This window comes from Entelurus aequoreus, linkage group LG16 (genome assembly GCF_033978785.1).
Source record: "Entelurus aequoreus isolate RoL-2023_Sb linkage group LG16, RoL_Eaeq_v1.1, whole genome shotgun sequence".
In the NCBI taxonomy this organism is placed as follows: domain Eukaryota; kingdom Metazoa; phylum Chordata; class Actinopteri; order Syngnathiformes; family Syngnathidae; genus Entelurus; species Entelurus aequoreus.
In genome coordinates, this window is record NC_084746.1 from 17,082,063 (window position 1) to 17,100,670 (window position 18,608).

At 38.1% G+C, this 18,608-nt stretch overlaps 2 protein-coding genes and 1 long non-coding RNA gene across 4 annotated transcripts in view; 2 read left to right on the plus strand and 1 right to left on the minus strand.

Moving 5' to 3' along the window:
* LOC133631280 (artemin) overlaps nucleotides 1–4,419 on the plus strand; it is a 124,709-nt gene extending 120,290 nt beyond the window's left edge. The window contains exon 6 of the mRNA XM_062023456.1: nucleotides 3,228–4,419. Coding sequence (XP_061879440.1) covers nucleotides 3,228–3,724 — 497 coding nt within the window. The 3' untranslated portion in view covers nucleotides 3,725–4,419. The remainder of the gene's footprint in view (nucleotides 1–3,227) is intronic.
* Nucleotides 4,420–6,781: 2,362 nt separating this feature from the next.
* Nucleotides 6,782–18,608, plus strand: part of LOC133630653 (uncharacterized) — a 74,564-nt gene continuing 62,737 nt past the window's right edge. For both annotated transcript variants that reach the window (XR_009821311.1, XR_009821312.1), the window contains exons 1-3: nucleotides 6,782–6,983; nucleotides 7,169–7,191; nucleotides 7,519–7,639. This is a non-coding gene — a long non-coding RNA (uncharacterized LOC133630653). The remainder of the gene's footprint in view (nucleotides 6,984–7,168; nucleotides 7,192–7,518; nucleotides 7,640–18,608) is intronic.
* ptger4c (prostaglandin E receptor 4 (subtype EP4) c) overlaps nucleotides 11,790–18,608 on the minus strand; it is a 16,035-nt gene continuing 9,216 nt past the window's right edge. Inside the window, exon 2 of the mRNA XM_062022263.1 lies at nucleotides 11,790–12,359. Coding sequence (XP_061878247.1) covers nucleotides 11,790–12,359 — 570 coding nt within the window. The remainder of the gene's footprint in view (nucleotides 12,360–18,608) is intronic.

An 18,608-nucleotide genomic window follows, 5' to 3' on the forward strand; every position in this document is an offset into this window, starting at 1 on the left:
ATTGATTATTAATATCAACTTGTCAGCTTTTTGTCATTACATGATGCCTTTATCTCTAGTGTTACATTTTGATAGAGGGACGTATTTTTTTAAATGATTTATTTATGTTTTTAAGTTATGTACATTTACATGTACATGTAGATGCTGTATCGAAACAGATCCATTGAGAGTTTGAGCAGAAATATGTTGTATAGGAATTAACTACAAACAATAAAACATTGACAAAGTGCTGTATCACATGAATGGTTTTTGAAGATAGGAAAAAAACACAAGTAATGTAAAAAAAAAAATTGCATTTACTTTTTGATATCAATATAAAATTCAAAGCAGTTTGGCTTATGAAGAGGAAGTCAAATAAACAAGCTTTGCACTTCTCGTTGTGGTTCAGTGCAACAGTTTGGCCAACAAAAATAAAGAGGAGTGACACATCCCATATCGAATACACAATCTTCACAGCTTTCGTTCAGTTCGATGAGATGACGAAACATTTGAGCTAGTATTGATGTTATTTGAACACTGATACAGTGGAGGAGTGAACATCCCAGTAAACAAACTTAAGACTTTATAAAGAAGTTGTGACAACGTTCACAACACATCGTCTGCTGCATGTTTCCTCACATCATTAACTCTTAGTCACAGCAGCTGATGGATGCTGTATTGAGAAAATAAAAGCAACATCAAATAGTTTTTCTCCTTCGTTGTATACTTTTAGTGTGGGACAGATGCGTCCGTCTCCAATATTGTCCACACCTGTCTCCATCTAAACACAGCAGAGCTCTCTTAAACGCACAGCGGGAAGTGAGGAAAATGACGTTAAACCAAGCGCTTGGCTCCATTTACACCGAGGGGAAATCTCCCGAGCAAAGTCCATGTAGTTCGTCTGCCATGATTATCAAGCATGCGCCTGACTTCGTGATGCCTAAAATGCATTAATAAATGACGGTTTTTCGGTAATTAAAAAAATTATCATTTAACCGTTTACCGTTACATCCCTAGTCCATTAACAAGTAAAAAGTCGAGGGCGGTCACGGCATGTTCTTGCCGCCGATGTTGGTCAGTTTTTAGGGCTTTACGGCAAGTCACAAGGGCGGTCGCGGCTTTTTCCGCGGTTGCCGTGGTTAAATTTGAGCCCTGTAATCGGTATTGCAGATAAATCTCACCAATAGAATGATATTGGTGTAGATTTCAATGATTCTAATCCACATCTAATTGTATAACTGCTTTAGCAGCATGGTGTTTCATTGATTGAAACAAAAAAAAGGGAGCTGAATATTGAGAAGTAGTTATTTTCAAAGAGCCATAAATCCCACAGCAGCTGATGGACGCTGTATTGAGAAAATAAAAGCAACATCAAATAGTTTTCTCCTTCGTTGTATACTTTTAGTATGGGACAGATGCGTCCGTCTCCAATATTGTCCACACCTGTCTCCATCTAAACACAGCAGTGCGCTCTTAAACGCACTGCAGGAAGCGAGGGAAAATGACGTTAAACCAAGCGCTTGGCTCCATTTACTCTGAGGGGAAATCTCCCGAGCAAAGTCTGTGTAGTTCGTCTGCCATGATTATCAAGCATGCGCCTGACTTTGTGTTGCCTAAAATGCATTAATAAATGACGTTTTTTCGGTAATTTAAAAATGATAATTTAACTGTTTACCGTTACATCCTTAGTCCATTAACAAGTGAAAAGTCAAGGGCGGTCACGGCATGTTCTTGCCACCGATGTTGGTCAGTTTTTAGGGCTTTACGGCAAGTCACAAGGGCGGTCGTGGCTTTTGCCGTGGTTGCCGTGGTTAAATTCGAGCCCTGTAATCAGTATTACAGATAAATCCCACCAATAGAATGATATTGGTGTAGATTTCAATGATTCTAATCCACATCTAATTGTATAACTGCTTTAGCAGCATGGTGTTTCATTGATTGAAACAAAAAAAGTGATCCAAATATTGAGAAGTAGTTCTTTTCAAAGTGCCATAAATCCCACAGCAGCTGATGGACGCTGTATTGAGAAAATAAAAGCAACATCAAATAGTTTTCTCCTTCGTTGTATACTTTTAGTATGGGACAGATGCGTCCGTCTCCAATATTGTCCACACCTGTCTCCATCTAAACACAGCAGTGCGCTCTTAAACGCACTGCGGGAAGCGAGGGAAAATGACGTTAAACCAAGCGTTTGGCTCCATTTACTCTGAGGGGAAATCTCCCGAGCAAAGTCTGTGTAGTTCGTCTGCCATGATTATCAAGCATGCGCCTGACTTTGTGTTGCCTAAAATGCATTAATAAATGACGTTTTTTCGGTAATTTAAAAATGATAATTTAACTGTTTACCGTTACATCCCTAGTCCATTAACAAGTGAAAAGTCAAGGGCGGTCACGGCATGTTCTTGCCGCCGTTGTTGGTCAGTTTTTAGGGCTTTACGGCAAGTCACAAGGGCGGTCGTGGCTTTTGCCGTGGTTGCCGTGGTTAAATTCGAGCCCTGTAATCAGTATTACAGATAAATCCCACCAATAGAATGATATTGGTGTAGATTTCAATGATTCTAATCCACATCTAATTGTATAACTGCTTTAGCAGCATGGTGTTTCATTGATTGAAACAAAAAAAGTGATCCAAATATTGAGAAGTACTTCTTTTCAAAGTGCCATAAATCCCACAGCAGCTGATGGACGCTGTATTGAGAAAATAAAAGCAACATCAAATAGTTTTTCCCCTTTGTTGTATACTTTTAGTGTAGGACAGATGCGTCCGTCTCCAATATTGTCCACACCTGTCTCCATCTAAACACAGCAGAGCGCTCTTAAACGCACGGCGGGAAGCGAGGGAAAATTATGTTAAACCAAGCGCTTGGCTCCATTTACTCCAATATTGTCCACACCTGTCTCCATCTAAACACAGCAGAGCGCTCTTAAACGCACGGCGGGAAGCGAGGGAAAATTATGTTAAACCAAGCGCTTGGCTCCATTTACTCCAAGGGGAAATCTCCCGAGCAAAGTCCGTGTAGTTCGTCTGCCATGATTATCAAGCATGCGCCTGACTTCGTGTTGCCTAAAATGCATAAAATTCCATTGATTGAAACAAAAAAAGGGAGCCGAATATTGAGAAGTCGTTCTTTTCAAAGAGCCATAAATCCCATCTCTGACTTTACAGAAAAATGGAAGATGCCAGTTAGGATACATTGTGAATGTCAAACATGTGTCATTTTACAACAGTGTTTATTTGTTATTTACAGACCCTTTTGTTATCGATGAAGTGGACGATCATCCCAGCACTCGCTGGGCAGGCCGCACGCCACGTTCCTCGGACCCCGGCCAATCGCAACCTAAAGGCTCTCCCAGGAAAAAGAAGAAGAGGAAGAAGAAAGAAAAGCAAGAAGTAGCCGAGGACGCGGGACGAGGTAAAAACAGAAAGGCAAAGCACAGCAGCAGGGACTGCCGGGTAGAAAAGCGAGAGATGAAGGTGCGGGACCTGGGACTCGGGTTCGACTCGGACGAGATCGTCCTCTTCAAGTTTTGCGTGGGCACCTGTCAGTCTTCCAGGACGAACTACGACCTGGCGCTGAAAGCGCTCCTGGAGAACGGCTCGCTCCCGCGACGCACTTCCCGCAAGGTCAGCAGCCACCCTTGTTGCCGACCCGACCGCTACGAGCCTGTGTCCTTCATGGACGCCCAGACCACATGGAGGACCATCCAGTCCCTATCCGCTGCCAGCTGCACCTGCATGGGCTGAAGGAGCTACCAGAAGATACAGGAAGTGATTGGTTTTCTCTTTTTGGGCGCAGCCAAGGACCAGGGGGTGGGGCCTGAGAGGAGGTCATCACGGAGCCACAGTGTGGAATCATTGTTACGTCCTCAAAGAGAACACTTGTTTCTGTGGACTAGGTGAACGTGTGACTGCTTCGCGTCACCTCGCGTGACACCCAGAGTGTCGACTCTGTGTTTATCTTGGAAAAGCAGCAAACAGACTGCTAAACGTTCAATATTTACTACTCACGCTGATGCCAGCTCTTCCCAGAAGTTCAATAACAAGTAAATGGGTTCAACGTTCAAGTGAGCCCAGCCAAATGGATGCCATGCATCTTCACGTATTACTGTATAAAAGTAAAATATATTTATTTCTGATAAGTTATTTATTTATTATAGCTTCGTATGAGAGCTGCTCCAGTCAACTCTGTATCGTGGATGTATATCTATTTATTGCCAAATGTCTGCTCCCATACGCTACATGTACACACTACATGAAGTCTGTTTCAGCCTGGTCATGAAGCGCCTCAAAAAACTCAGACCGAGCACCTGATACGGAACCTTCATTCTGCTTCTATTCTAGAGAGAACCAAAAACACCTTGATAGAGTTTGAAAATTCACCACAAACTGACGTCCAGTGGATTGACATTGTGTGCATAATAAATATATTTACTTTACAGTACCTCACATACCTGAGTCTGATGATTGATTGCTGTTGTGGCAGATGTTGACTCACCAGCCCTAACAACTACACTGAAAACATGCAATCATGTGTACACATCTGAACTTGTTCATTTAATTTCTCCTTTTAATTTGCATCTTTTTTTCAAAGAAGGCCCATTACCCATTTTTGGCCAGATTAGGTATTTTTAACGATAATAATAGTTTTTTTTTGTGGTACTTCGGTTTTTTATCATTCATCTTCCTGTTTACCCGTTTGTCACTCTCAGTCCAACTCGATGTAGACCAGCTTTTTTTTGGGAACAAATTATTTTAATTTGCATCTTTTTTTCAAAGAAGGCCCATTCCCTTCTTTTGCCCAGAATAGGTGTTTTTAAAGATAATAATAGGTTTTTTTTGGGTGGTACTTCCGGTACCACTTCCGGTTTTTATCATTCATCTTCATGTTTACCTGTTTGTCACTCTCAGTCCAACTCGATGTTGACCAGCTTTTTTGGGAACAAATGATTATAATTTGCATCTTTTTTTCATTTAAGGCCCATTACCCATTTTTGCCCAGATTAGATATTGTTAACGATAATAATAGTGTTTTTTTTGTGGTACTTCCGGTTTTTATAATTAATCTTCCTGTTTACCTGTTTGTCACTCTCAGTCCAACTCGATGTTGACCAGCTTTTTTGGGAACAAATGAATATAATTTGCATATTTTTTTCATTTAAGGCCCATTACCCATTTTTGCCCAGATTAGATATTGTTAACGATAATAATAGGGTTTTTTTTGTGGTACTTCCGGTTTTTATAATTCATCTTCCTATTTAACTGTTTGTCACTCTCAGTCCAACTCGATGTCGACCAGCTTTTTTTTGGGAACAAATTATTTTAATTTGCATCTTTTTTTCAAATAAGGCCCATTTCCCACTTTTGCCCAGATTAGGTGTTTTTAACGATAATAATAAGGTTGTTTTTTTTGTGGTACTTCCGGTTTTTATAATTCATCTTCCTGTTTACCTGTTTGTCACTCTCAGTCCAACTCGATGTCGACCAGCTTTTTTTTGGGAACAAATTATTTTAATTTGCATCTTTTTTTCAAATAAGGCCCATTCCCCACTTTTGCCCAGATTAGGTGTTTTTAACGATAATAATAAGGTTGTTTTTTTTGTGGTACTTCCGGTTTTTATGATTCATCTTCCTGTTTACCTGTTTGTCACTCTCAGTCCAACTCGATGTCGACCAGCTTTTTTGGGAACAAATGATTATAATTTGCATCTTTTTTTCATTTAAGGCCCATTACCAATTTTTGCCCAGATTAGATATTGTTAACGTTAATAATAGGGTTTTTTGTGTGGTACTTCCGGTTTTTATAATTCATCTTCCTGTTTACCTGTTTGTCACTATCAGTCCAACTCGATGTCGACCAGCTTTTTTTTTGGGAACAAATTATTTTAATTTGCATCTTTTTTTCAAATAAGGCTCATTCCCCACTTTTGCCCAGATTAGGTGTTTTTAACGATTATAATAAGGTTGTTTTTTTTGTGGTACTTCCGGTTTTTATGATTAACCTTCCTGTTTACCTGTTTGTCACTCTCAGTCCAACTCGATGTCGACCAGCTTTTTTGGGAACAAATGATTATAATTTGCATATTTTTTTTCAAATAAGGCCCATTACCCATTTTTGCCCAGATTAGATATTGTTAACGATAATAATAGGGTTTTTTTTTGTGGTACTTCCGGTTTTTATAATTCATCTTCCTGTTTACCTGTTTGTCACTCTCAGTCCAACTCGATGTCGACCAGCTTTTTTTTGGGAACAAATTATTTTAATTTGCATGTTTTTTTCAAATAAGGCCCATTCCCCACTTTTGCCCAGATTAGGTGTTTTTAACGATAATAATAAGGTTGTTTTTTTTGTGGTACTTCCGGTTTTTATGATTCATCTTCCTGTTTACCTGTTTGTCACTCTCGGTCCAACTCGATGTCGACCAGCTTTTTTGGGAACTAATGATTATAATTTGCATCTTTTTTTCAAAGAAGGCCCATTACCCATTTTTGCCCAGATTAGATATTGTTAACGATAATAATAGGGTTTTTTTGTGGTACTTCCGGTTTTTATAACTCATCTTCCTGTTTACCTGTTTGTCACTCTCAGTCCAACTCGATGTGGACCAGCTTTTTTTTGGGAACTAATTATTTTAATTTGCATCTTTTTTTCAAAGAAGGCCCATTCCCCACTTTTGCCCAGAATAGGTATTTTTAACGATAATAATATATATATTTTTAATGTACTTCCGGTACTACTTCCGGTTTGTATAATTCATCTTCCTGTTTACTTGTTTGTCACTCTCAGTCCAACTCGATGTCGACCATCTTTTTTGGGAACAAATTATTTTAATTTGATATATTCTGGCACTGTTGTTGTGTATTTTAATCCTATATTTGTGATGTTGGCCGAGAAAGAGCACTGAAAATGTAGCCCGCTACATTAGCATCTCGAACTATCTATCTAGCTAGCTAGTTAGTTAGTTAGTTAGCTAGTTAGTTCTTGTCAGGTGACACAATTAAAAAGGTAAAGTGGCTCTCCTTATATTTTCCCAACAGCAGTATGTTGAAATGTGACTGCACGATTTGACTTTGTAAGGAATTATTTCAATTGTGGCATTGTAATATACAGTACACATTACATGTTTCTGCTTACATAACTACAAGTAATAAGGATCGCAGTCAGCTTTAACTCGTTTTTTTGTGTTTTAGCCCCCTCTGCTGGTGCATGACAGGTTAGTCACTCACTGGAAATAATGAGCTCATCAGTGTCATTTTATTTCTCTGCACAAACACCACATGTCGTTCAACACATTTTTTTCCTCACAGCTGTATCAAAACATACGCAAGTATGTGATATAAAACATTAATTAAATTGTATACATTCACTTGTCCTTGCATCACTTTTGTGTGGCACAGAGCAATATGTCGTTTAAAAAGTACACCTCGACACTATCATGCATTGTGTTTATAAACAAAAGCACATATATTTACATTTGAAGACAATATTGTACCCATGGGGTATATGTAGTAATCGTGTTTTGTATACTTTTCCTTGCTAGGAAAATGGCACGGCAGAATTTCAATGCACTGTGTTTGTTTATGGACCTGCAGCTCATGTTTACGGTTCTAAAACAGACCAACCCTGAAGTGACACCGGAATCAAAACACCGCCATGTCCTGGTATGGCCCTCTTTTCATGTTGTTCTTTTTTACAAATACACAAGCTGATAAGATGTTTTATGGTTGTTGTTTTTTGCGTCAGTGTTATTAGACAGGCTTCCAAAAAAAAAGAAAAACAATGGCAAAATAAAAAAGCACAGCATTATAGATATGAATACTGTGTTTTTATGGTTTGTTGTGCCAACAGGTTTAACTTTCAATGTCATAATAATAGAATATTAGTCACAGATTGTTGAAATATACCCATGGGCCGAACCATTACATACACACTTCCACTCAATCTAAAAAGATTCAATAGCCCCTATACTTACACTCACTTATCACAACATTGGCTACACCTGTACAGACCAATGACAACCAAAACGAGCTGTACCAAAACAACAATGCTTAGTTTATTGTTACTGCATCATGCTAGGGATGGAGCTGTGGTTTAACTGGGTTGCATACGACGTTTTAATTCTTGGTGGCATAATTGAGACGATGGCCGAGCAGCATGAGCGTAGCATTAAAACAAGTGAGAGCGAGTGTCGAGTTTGAGCAGAAAGTGTCGTATTGCTGTTCTGTTCTTGGGTGTTCCAGTCGTTCAAATAGAGAGAGTCCCGAAAAAAGTGGTTCATAATGGTAATAAAGTCAGGGAAAAATGCTAAAGTGCATTGAAAATTTAAAATATCACTTTCATCATCTTGTGGAATACAATCGGACCATGCTCGTGTCTGCGGTGAACACTTTGGAAAATGTTTATATGAACATTTGATTTGTTTGAGAAACTTTCTGTGATGCAATCCAGTTTATTCTCTACTATATTCGTAGTGTTTGAGAGCAGAACTAAACGTAAAGAAAGGACAAGAGATGGCATTAGTGTTATTTGTGGTTGCTATGCCTAAATATAACTAGAAGACCTGCTTGTGCAAATAAACTAATGTCATGTTAAGTCCTCGTAATAAATATTGTGATTGTTGCTCCAATCCACCGTATTTTTATTGTCCATTTTCATAACAGAAACTAAAACTAAGTTGTTGCTGTGCAGGAAAGACAAATGTTTTATTCTACACGGATGATCGCATTATAGCGTCTTTGGTGATATTTGTTAGCGTCAATAAAATATCCTTCATAGTATTAGTAAAGTAGATTAATAAATCTCAACAGCATATACTAAATCTTGATATGGCTAGCAAACATTGCTGAGCAACAGGGACATCTACAGCTAAATAATGAGACAAAATATCAACTTCACAGCATAAAAACAACTGCAGACATGAATTGCAGATGAGACTAATATTTGTAGCAGGAAATCAACTGCAAACAAACTCATCCTTTTTCTCATTGGCGTCACGATCACAGCAGCACTCGTTATGTCAATCAAATACGTTACTTAGCGATGCACCAATAAGTCCAACTTTGTCTTTTACACATTAATGTTTCATTTGTGGACCCCTCAGATGTAAAGACATGATGTACCTCTAATCTTTCCTTCTCTAAATCCTTGTTAGTGTCAAAGGAAGTGAGGTCGAGGCGAGCAGTAACGTCTACTTCGGTGATGATGAATGGTTTAAATATTTCAAAAATAATTTTACGTTAAAGTGTGTAAATCCACTCCATCCCATTTTAAATATTTTTCCAGATTATAGAGTTGTCTCAAACCTTTCAAAATACTCCCAAATTTGCACTGATGCAGGTAAATAAACAGGACTCCAGACCATCACCTGAAACCTTGCAACCCAGCTATAGGATGCTGTTGGTGTGCGTGTAGGTGTTCCTAATGTTGCGTCCAGTGATGGTGGTGACCCATTCATGCCAGCTGCCACTGTTGAGACTAGAGATGTCCGATAATATCGGCCTGCCGATAAATGCTTTAAAATGTAATATTGGAAATTATCGGTTTCAAAAAGTAAAATTAATGACTTTTTAAAACGCCGCAGTACGGAGCGGTACATAGCCGGTAAAACACGGACGTATCTAGTATACTCTGGACTGAAGCTGTGTGCCTTCATTGTTTTTGTAGCTGTTGTTTTGAGGCATGTTTAAAAAAAATAAAAAATAATGCACTTTGTATTTCCCATAGTTGTAATGGGTATTAGGATTATCTCAGGGAGAGCATGTCCCAAATTCCAAGCTGCTGTTTTGAGGCATGTTAAAAAAAAATAATGCACTTTGTGACTTCAATAATAAATATGGCAGTGCCATGTTGGCACTTTTTTCCATAACTGGAGTTGAAGTTGTTCTCTTATTTTGGAAAACCTTGTTTTTGATTGATTGATTGAAACTTGTATTAGTAGATTGCACATTACAGTACATATTCCGTACAATTGACCACTAAATGGTAACACCCGAATACGTTTTTCAACTTGTTTAAGTCGGGGTCCACGTAAATCAATTCATGGTAAAGTTACATTGTTTAATGCAGGTGTGTCCAAAGTGCGGCCTGGGGGCCATTTGCGGCCCGCAGGTCATTTTTTAACGGCACCACGGCACATTTTAAAAATACAATTGAAAAAAATAAGAAAACATAAAAAGTGGTATAAAAGAGCAAACAGGTGAAATGTAACAAGAAAATGTTGCAATTTTTACTCTAATAACACAAAGCTGCCATGCAGGCTGTTTCTTTCTTTAAAAAATAATATTAATCAAAATCAGTGTCATGAATTACTGACCTATTCAAATCTCCAATTACGTCACATTAAATATGTTGCATATTTTGTGTTTGCCATATAAAAAACTGAGCTGTTTTTTTTTTTTTTTTAAAGAAGGGCCTAAAACGAACAAACAAAAAAACATAAAAAACGTATAATTGACTGATAGATCTGAAGTTGATCTCGAGATTATTGTGTTAAAAGTAAACGGTAAAAAAATTTTTTTTTAAATTTTTTAACACTTTAATGAGTAGGACCCTTTTGGGTCCCCAATAATTTTAGTGTGATTTGTTTTTAAGGGTCATTGCTCAAAAAACAATAATGACTTAAAATCAATGTTGTTATGAGTTATTGACCTTTTTAAGGCTCCCATTATTATATAATCTCAAATATTCCACTTAAAAATGCTATTGGGTAAAATATTGCATATTTTGTGTTTTTTCCATAAAAAAACAGGGTTTTCTTTGACAAAAAGAGCATACAACTTAAATCTTTAAAAACGTTATATTGACAGATAGATATACCTAGTGTTGATCTAGAGCAGGGGTCCCCAAACTACGGCCCGCGGGCCGGATCCGGCCTGCCAGCGTCCAAAATCAGGCCCGCGGGAAGTCCCAAGTATAATTTTTAAATTTTTTAATTTTTAAAAAAAAATTATTATTATTTTTATTATCTACTTTGTACGGCTTGCTACTCACGGTGTCTCCTAGCCGCTCAGGCAAATCATATTGTCTAAAAATGCATTTTCTCATCGATAACGTGACATCATCGCACGCGCGGAAAGTGTTCTAATATATATATATATATATACATACCGTTATATATATATGTATATATATATATATATATATATATATATATATATATATATATATATATATATATATATATATATATATATATATATATATAATACATATACTTAATATATATATAATATACTGTGTATATATCTAATATATATATATATATATATATCTAATATATATATATATATATCTAATATATATATATATATATATATCTAATATATATATATATATATATATATATATATATATATATATATATATATATATATATATATATATATTATATAAAGCCCAGCCCCCGGCCAAATTGTCAAAAAGTTTGGGGACCCCTGATCTAGAGATTTAAAACATGAATAATAATAAAAATAATAATACTGAATAATGACACATTTTTTATATTTGGGGTCCCCCTGAGTGGAGGCCTAAATGTAAAAAATATCAAAATGGCCCCCGCTTGCTTTAATTTTTCAGTGTGCGGCCCTCAGTGGAAAAAGTTTGGACACCCCTGGTTTAATGCATCCAGCGGGGCATCACAACAAAATTAGGCATAATAATGTGTTAATTCCACAACTGTATATATCGGTATCGGTTGATATTGGAATCGGTAATTAAGAGTTGGACAATATCGGAATATCTGATATCGGCAAAAAAGCCATTATCGGACATCTCTAGTTGAGAACATTCTATAGGGTTCTAAAAATCAGTTCATTAAAGGTATTTCAGTGACTGACATGAGCTCGGGGTGCTGAATGTGCACGTGACCATCTCGCCTCTTCTGGCGTGCGCATGTCCCGGCGACGCCTTCACCGACTCCGACTCCTGCTTCGGATCGGCCGCTACTTCCTCTTCGCCTCCTTGCACGGCGGTCGGTTCGACGCTGAACGGGTGGAAGTTGACCCGAGCCGTGTCGTAGTCCCACGCGTGTCTCAGGGCGAAGTCCGTGAAAGACCGAGCGTTCCCGACGGCCGCTCGCTGTTCCACGTCTTTCCTGCGCAGCGACGCGTAGCTGGTGTCGTTTGTGTTCAAAGACGGCGGGGAGTCCTGACCCCCGACCCAGCCTATGTTGTCACCGGCGCTTTCTTTCACCCGGGTCATCGCCCGCTTCAGCCGCCCACAACCTTTGAGGAGCAGGTTCTTCCTGCACAGGATGTACACCCACGGGTCCAGAATGGGGTTGAAGGAGGCAAAACGGATGGCCAACAGGTCGCTGCGGTAGTCGGGATTCCCGCCAGCAGAAATGTACGCAGGATCGAAAATCTGGTTGACAAAGATTCTCACCTGACGCATAGAAGGAAAAGAATATTATTAAAAACATCACAAACATTGGCAATAATATAGATGTGAAATAATCATGCAGCTCAAGCACAAACCCCAAAAGCAGTGAAGTTGGCACGTTGTGTAAATGGTAAATAAAAACAGAATACAATGATTTGCAAATCCTTTTCAACTTATATTCAATTGAATAGACTGCAAAGATAAGATATTTAATGTTCCAACTGAGAAACTTAATTTTTTTTTGCAAATAATCATTAACTTAGAATTTAATGGCAGCAACACATTGCAAAAAATTTGTTACAGGGGCATTTTTACCACTGTGTTACATGGCCTTTCCTTTTAACAACACTCAGTAAACGTTTGGGAACTGAGGAGACACATTTTTGAAGCTTCTCAGGTGGAATTCTTTCCCATTCTTGCTTGATGTACAGCTTAAGTTGTTCAACAGTCCGAGGTCTCCGTTGTGGTATTTTAGGCTTCATAATGCACCACACATTTTCAATGGGAGACAGGTCTGGACTACAGGCAGGCCAGTCTAGTACCCGCACTCTTTTACTATGAAGCCACAAAAAACAATTTGAAATGTGGACTCGTCAGACCACAGAACACTTTTCCACTTTGCATCAGTCCATCTTAGATTAGCTCGGGCCCAGTGAAGCCGGCTGCGTTTCTGGGTGTTGTTGATAAATGGCTTTCGCTTTGCATAGTAGAGTTTTAACTTGCACTTACAGATGTAGCGATTAACTGTAGTTACTGACAGTGGTTTTCTGAAGTGTTCCTGAGCCCGTGTGGTGATATCCTTTACACACCGATGTCGCTTTTTGATGCAGTACCGCCTGAGGGATCGAAGGTCCGTAATATCATCGCTTACGTGCAGTGATTTCTCCAGATTCTCTGAACCTTTTGATGATATTACAGACCGTAGATGGGGAAATCCCTAAATTCCTTGCAATAGCTTGTTGGGACATGTTGTTCTTAAACTGTTCGACAATTTGCTCACGCATTTGTTGACAAAGTGGTGACCCTCGCCCCATCCTTGTTTGTGAATGACTGAGCATTTCATGGAAGCTGCTTTTATACCCAATCATGGCACCCACCTGTTCCCAATTAGCCTGTTCACCTGTGGGATGTTCCAAATAAGTGTTTGATGAGCATTCCTCAACTTTGTCAGTCTTTTTTGCCACTTGTGCCAGCTTTTTTGAAACATGTTGCAGGCATCAAATTCATAATGAGCTAATATTTGCAAAAAACAACACATTTTTCCAGTTCGAACGTTAAGTATCTTGTCTTTGCAGTCTATTCAATTGAATATAGGTTGAAAAGGATTTGCAAATCATTGTATTCTGTTTTTATTTACCATTTACACAACGTGCCAACTTCACTGGTTTTGGGTTTTGTAAAACAGTTATTGATATTGCCAATACCAATATTGATACTTTGGAAAAGCAACAGGTTTTGTAGTGAAGTGAAGTGAAGTGAATTACATTTATATAGCGCTTTTTCTCAAGTGACTCAAAGCGCTTTACATAGTGAAACCCAATATCTAAGTTACATTCAAACCAGTGTGGGTGGCACTGGGAGCAGGTGGGTAAAGTGTCTTGCCCAAGGACACAACGGCAGTGACTAGGATGGCGGAAGCGGGGATCGAACCTGCAACCCTCAAGTTGCTGGCACGGCCGCTCTACCAACCGAGCTATACCGCCCCTGTAAATAAATAATACACTTTTAACCCACTAGTTGCTTTTTTCGAGAATTTAAGCTTGTAGCTTTTCACTGATCATTGACACAGGTATCCAAAATAAATCGTATTAATATAGGTCTTCCCGTGTTCTATTGGTGGGTTGCAATCACGTGACCTAGAGGCACTTCTGGCTTTCAGGCCCATTAGATTACTGTTTATTTACCTGCATCAGTGCAGATTTAGGCTTATTTTAAAAGGTTTAGAGGCAAATATAAAAGCGATCATGAAAAAATATTTAAAATAGGATGGAATGGATTTTTATACTCTTAAAAAGAATATTTTTTTTGAAGATTTAAACCATTTATCATCACCAAGAGGTTACTTCTACCTCACTTAATTTGACACTTACAAGGATTTAGAGAAGAAAAGATTGGGGGTACATCATGTCTTTAAATGTGAGGGGTCCACAAATGAAACATTAATGTGTGAAAGACAAAGTTGGACTTATTTGTGCAAGTAACGTATTTGATTGACATAACGTCACGCTAATGAGAAAAAGGATAAGTTTGTTTGCAGTTGATTTCCTGCTACAAATATTAGTCTCATCTACAATTCATGTCTGCAGTTGTTTTTATGCTGTGAAGTTGATATTTTGTCTCATTATTTAGCTGTAGATGTCCCTGTTACTAGCGATAACAAGATTCAGTATATGCTGTTGAGATGTATTCATCTACTTTATTAATACTATTAAGGATATTTTCGTGATGCTAACAAATATCACCAAAGACGCTATAATGTGGTCATCCGTGTAGAATAAGACACTTGTCTTTCCTGCACAACAACAACTAAGTTTTAGTTTCTGTTATGAAAATGGACAATAAAAATACGGTGGATTGGAGCAACAATCCCAATATTTATTACGAGGACTTAACATGACGTTAGTTTATTTGCACAAGCAGGTCTTCTAGTTATATTTCGGCATAGCAACCACAAAAGAACACACACTAATACCATCTTTTGTCCTTTCTTTACGTTTAGTTCTGCTCTCAAACACTACTAATATAGTAGAGAATAAACTGGATGGCATCACAGAAAGTTTCTCAAACAAATCAAATGTTCAAACAAACAATACTAATACAGTAATAGGTATTGTCTATGAGCTAAACATATTTTAATGCAGCAGATACCCTTAGAGTTGAAAGAGTAAGTTTGTACTGACATTACCTTGTACTAGGGATGTCACGGTATGAACATTTCGTATCACGGTTATTATTACCAAAATTATCACGGTTATTATTATCGCAGTAATTTTAAATGTGCTCAAAATTTTCAAAAACTACTTATACTGAAATCCTTTAACCAAGTTTTATCAAAAAATTCATTCAAAATGTATACATGTACCTCAAGTAGAAGGTTGAATGTGCATATGCAAGCAACACAAGCATTATAAACAAAGTAATATGGCAGAAACAAAATAATACTATAAAATAAATACAAATACTTGTGAATGATGGCACCTTATGGACATAAGACGTAACTGCACTTTTTGTCCATATAGATCAAAATAATGTTCATACATATAGGTATGAAGTCTTACATATAGGACTGCACAATTATGGGCAAAATAATAATCAAGTTTATTATTATCAATATTGAAATCACGATTACAAATCATGATAATTCATTATGTTATGTAAAACAGTGTTGGGGTGTGAGCGCGACGCCATCATGTAATTTGTAATATCTAATAAAAAGGCTCTAGATAAACGTTATCTATATATTTAAAGACAAATATTTGTGTTTTTGTTCATAAATTGTATCAGCGTGTCAGATTTTTTATTACATGATGCTTTTATCTCTATTTTTCCTTCATCACAGAGAGAGGTATTTTTTAAGTTATGTACTTATATTTACATGTACTAATGTGTGTACATGTACATGCAGAAACATTGAGAGTTTGAGCACAACTCTGTCATGTAGGTATTAACTATACGCCATAAAACATTAACAATATGCTATGTCACATGAATGGCTATTAAAGTAATTACTTTGTGGAGCGAAAAAACAAGTAATGTGAAAAAACATGTTTACTTTTTGATATCAATATAAAACACAAAGCAGTTTGGCTAATGAAGATAAAATCAAATAAAAAAAGCTTTGTTCTTCAACAACAACCATGTACTTCAGTGCAACAGTTTGGCTAACAAAAATAAACAGGAGTGATGCCTCTCTCATCTAATACACAATCTTTGTGCCTCACCGACAACTCAGCCTGCGTTCAATTCAATGAGATTACAAAAAATTTGAGCTGGTATTGATGTTATTGGAACACTGGCAAAGTTAGCAGTTAAATTAAAGGACGAGTGAGCATCCCAGTAAAAAAAACTAAAGACTTTATAAACAAGTTGTGGCATCGCCTGCTGCATGCTAACTCTCAGTCCCAGCAGCTGACGGAAGGACGCTAGCTGCACGTTCAAAATGAAACTGCAACATCAAATATTTTTCTCCTCCGACAGCATTGCGCTCTTAAACACACACCGAGACTCCACGGAAGTAGAAGCGATTGAAATGAAGTGAAACAAAGCGATCGGCGCCGTTAGCTCGGAGAGAACATTTTCAAAGCAAAGTCCCGCCGCCATGTTTCGCGAGACAAACGGCTCTAGAGCGCAGGCGCTACGGCGCTTCAGTATTCAGGAAGTAAGCAGTGTTGCCTAAAATGCATTACTAAATGAAGTTTTTTCGGTTTTTAAACATTTAAACGGTATTACTAAGTGTCTGGAATTTTACCACGGTTTATCATTATACCATTTATCGCAGACCTGGGCAAATTAAGGCTAAAAGTTCAGTTTTTCAATCTGGTCCGCCGGACATACGCAAATTTTTTTTTTTTTAGATCTTTAAAGGCCTGCTGAAAGCCACTACTACCGACCACGCAGTCTGATAGTTTATACATCAATGTTGAAATCTTAACATTGCAACACATGCCAATACGGCCGGGTTAGATTAGTAAAGTGCAATTTAAAATTTCCCGCGAAATATTCTGCTGAAAACGTCTCGGTATGATGACGTTTGCGCATGACGTCACAGATTGTGCAGACATATTGGGACAGCATTGTGGCCAGCTATTAAGTCGTCTGTTTTCATCGCAAAATTCCACAGTATTCTGGACATCTGTGTTGGTGAATCTTTTGCAATTTGTTTAATGAACAATGAAGACAGCAAAGAAGAAAGCTGTAGGTGGGATCGGTGTATTAGCGGCTGGCTGCAGCAACACAACCAGGAGGATTTTGAGTTGGATAGCAGACGTGCTACCGTGAGTACGCAGCTGCGGCTTCCAAACAATTGATCGCTTGCCCGTCCGTGCGTGCCGCTATGTGCATGTCACGTACGTAACTTTGGGGAAATATATGTGCTGTATGAACTTTACGGAGGTGAACGGTACTTTGGGCTGTGGGATTGAGTGTGTTGTGCGGGTGTTTGATTTGTATTGGCGGGTTATATGGACGGGAGGGGTGAGGTGTTTGTTATGTGGATTAATTTGTGGCATATTAAATATAAACCTGGTTGTGTTGTGGCTAATAGAGTATATATATGTCTTGTGTTTATTTACTGTTTTAGTCATTCCCAGCTGAATATCAGGTCCCACCCGCCTCTCACAGCATCTTCCCTATCTGAATCGCTTCCACTGCCCTCTAATCCTTCACTCTCACTTTCCTCATCCACAATCTTTCATTCTGGCTCAAATTAATGGGGTAATCGTCGCTTTCTCGGGCCGAATCGCTCTTGCTGCTGCTGGCCATGATTGTAAACAATGTGCAGATGTGAGGCGCTCCACAACCTGTGACGTCACGCTTCCAGTACTTCCGGTACAGGCAAGGCTTTTTTTATCAGCGACCAAAAGTTGTGAAGTTTATCGTCGATGTTCTCTACTAAATCCTTTCAGCAAAAATATGGCAATATCGCAAAATTATCAAGTATGACACATAGAATGGACCTGCTATCCCGTTTAAATAAGAAAATTTCATTTCAGTAGGCCTTTAAGATGGAAACTGTACCCGCCATTATGATGTGCAGTGATGTGTTCAAATGACCGTAAGTCTTGAACTATACAAAGTATTTCAATGGTTGGAATCTGCGCTTTTGCATGATATACTAGTTACTATGGTCATGTAATTAGTTACTATGGTAATGTAAGTCACAGCAGCTCAGACGAGGCACCAAGCAGTGTGGGTGGGGAGCGTTTCCACAGAGTGTTTCCAGAGCAGCCAGTCTGAAATGCGGGTGTCAGGGACAGACGCGAAAGGAGATTTTTACAACAAACTCTAAAGCTTAGTGATATATCACATATATCAGATAGTATTTTTATTTTTTTTAACCCTTCGCGTTCACATTTCGCTGTGGTTGTTGCTATTTTATTGCGTTTCGCTTGATTGTAAAATATGTCGATGAGAGGGGGTGTGACGTTCATATGTTGTCAATATTCAGTGTTTTATCGTTCATAGTTGATATTGTAAATCCCACATTCTTTATTTTAATGTGCATTCTGGGTGTCTCATTCAGTGAAAAAAAAA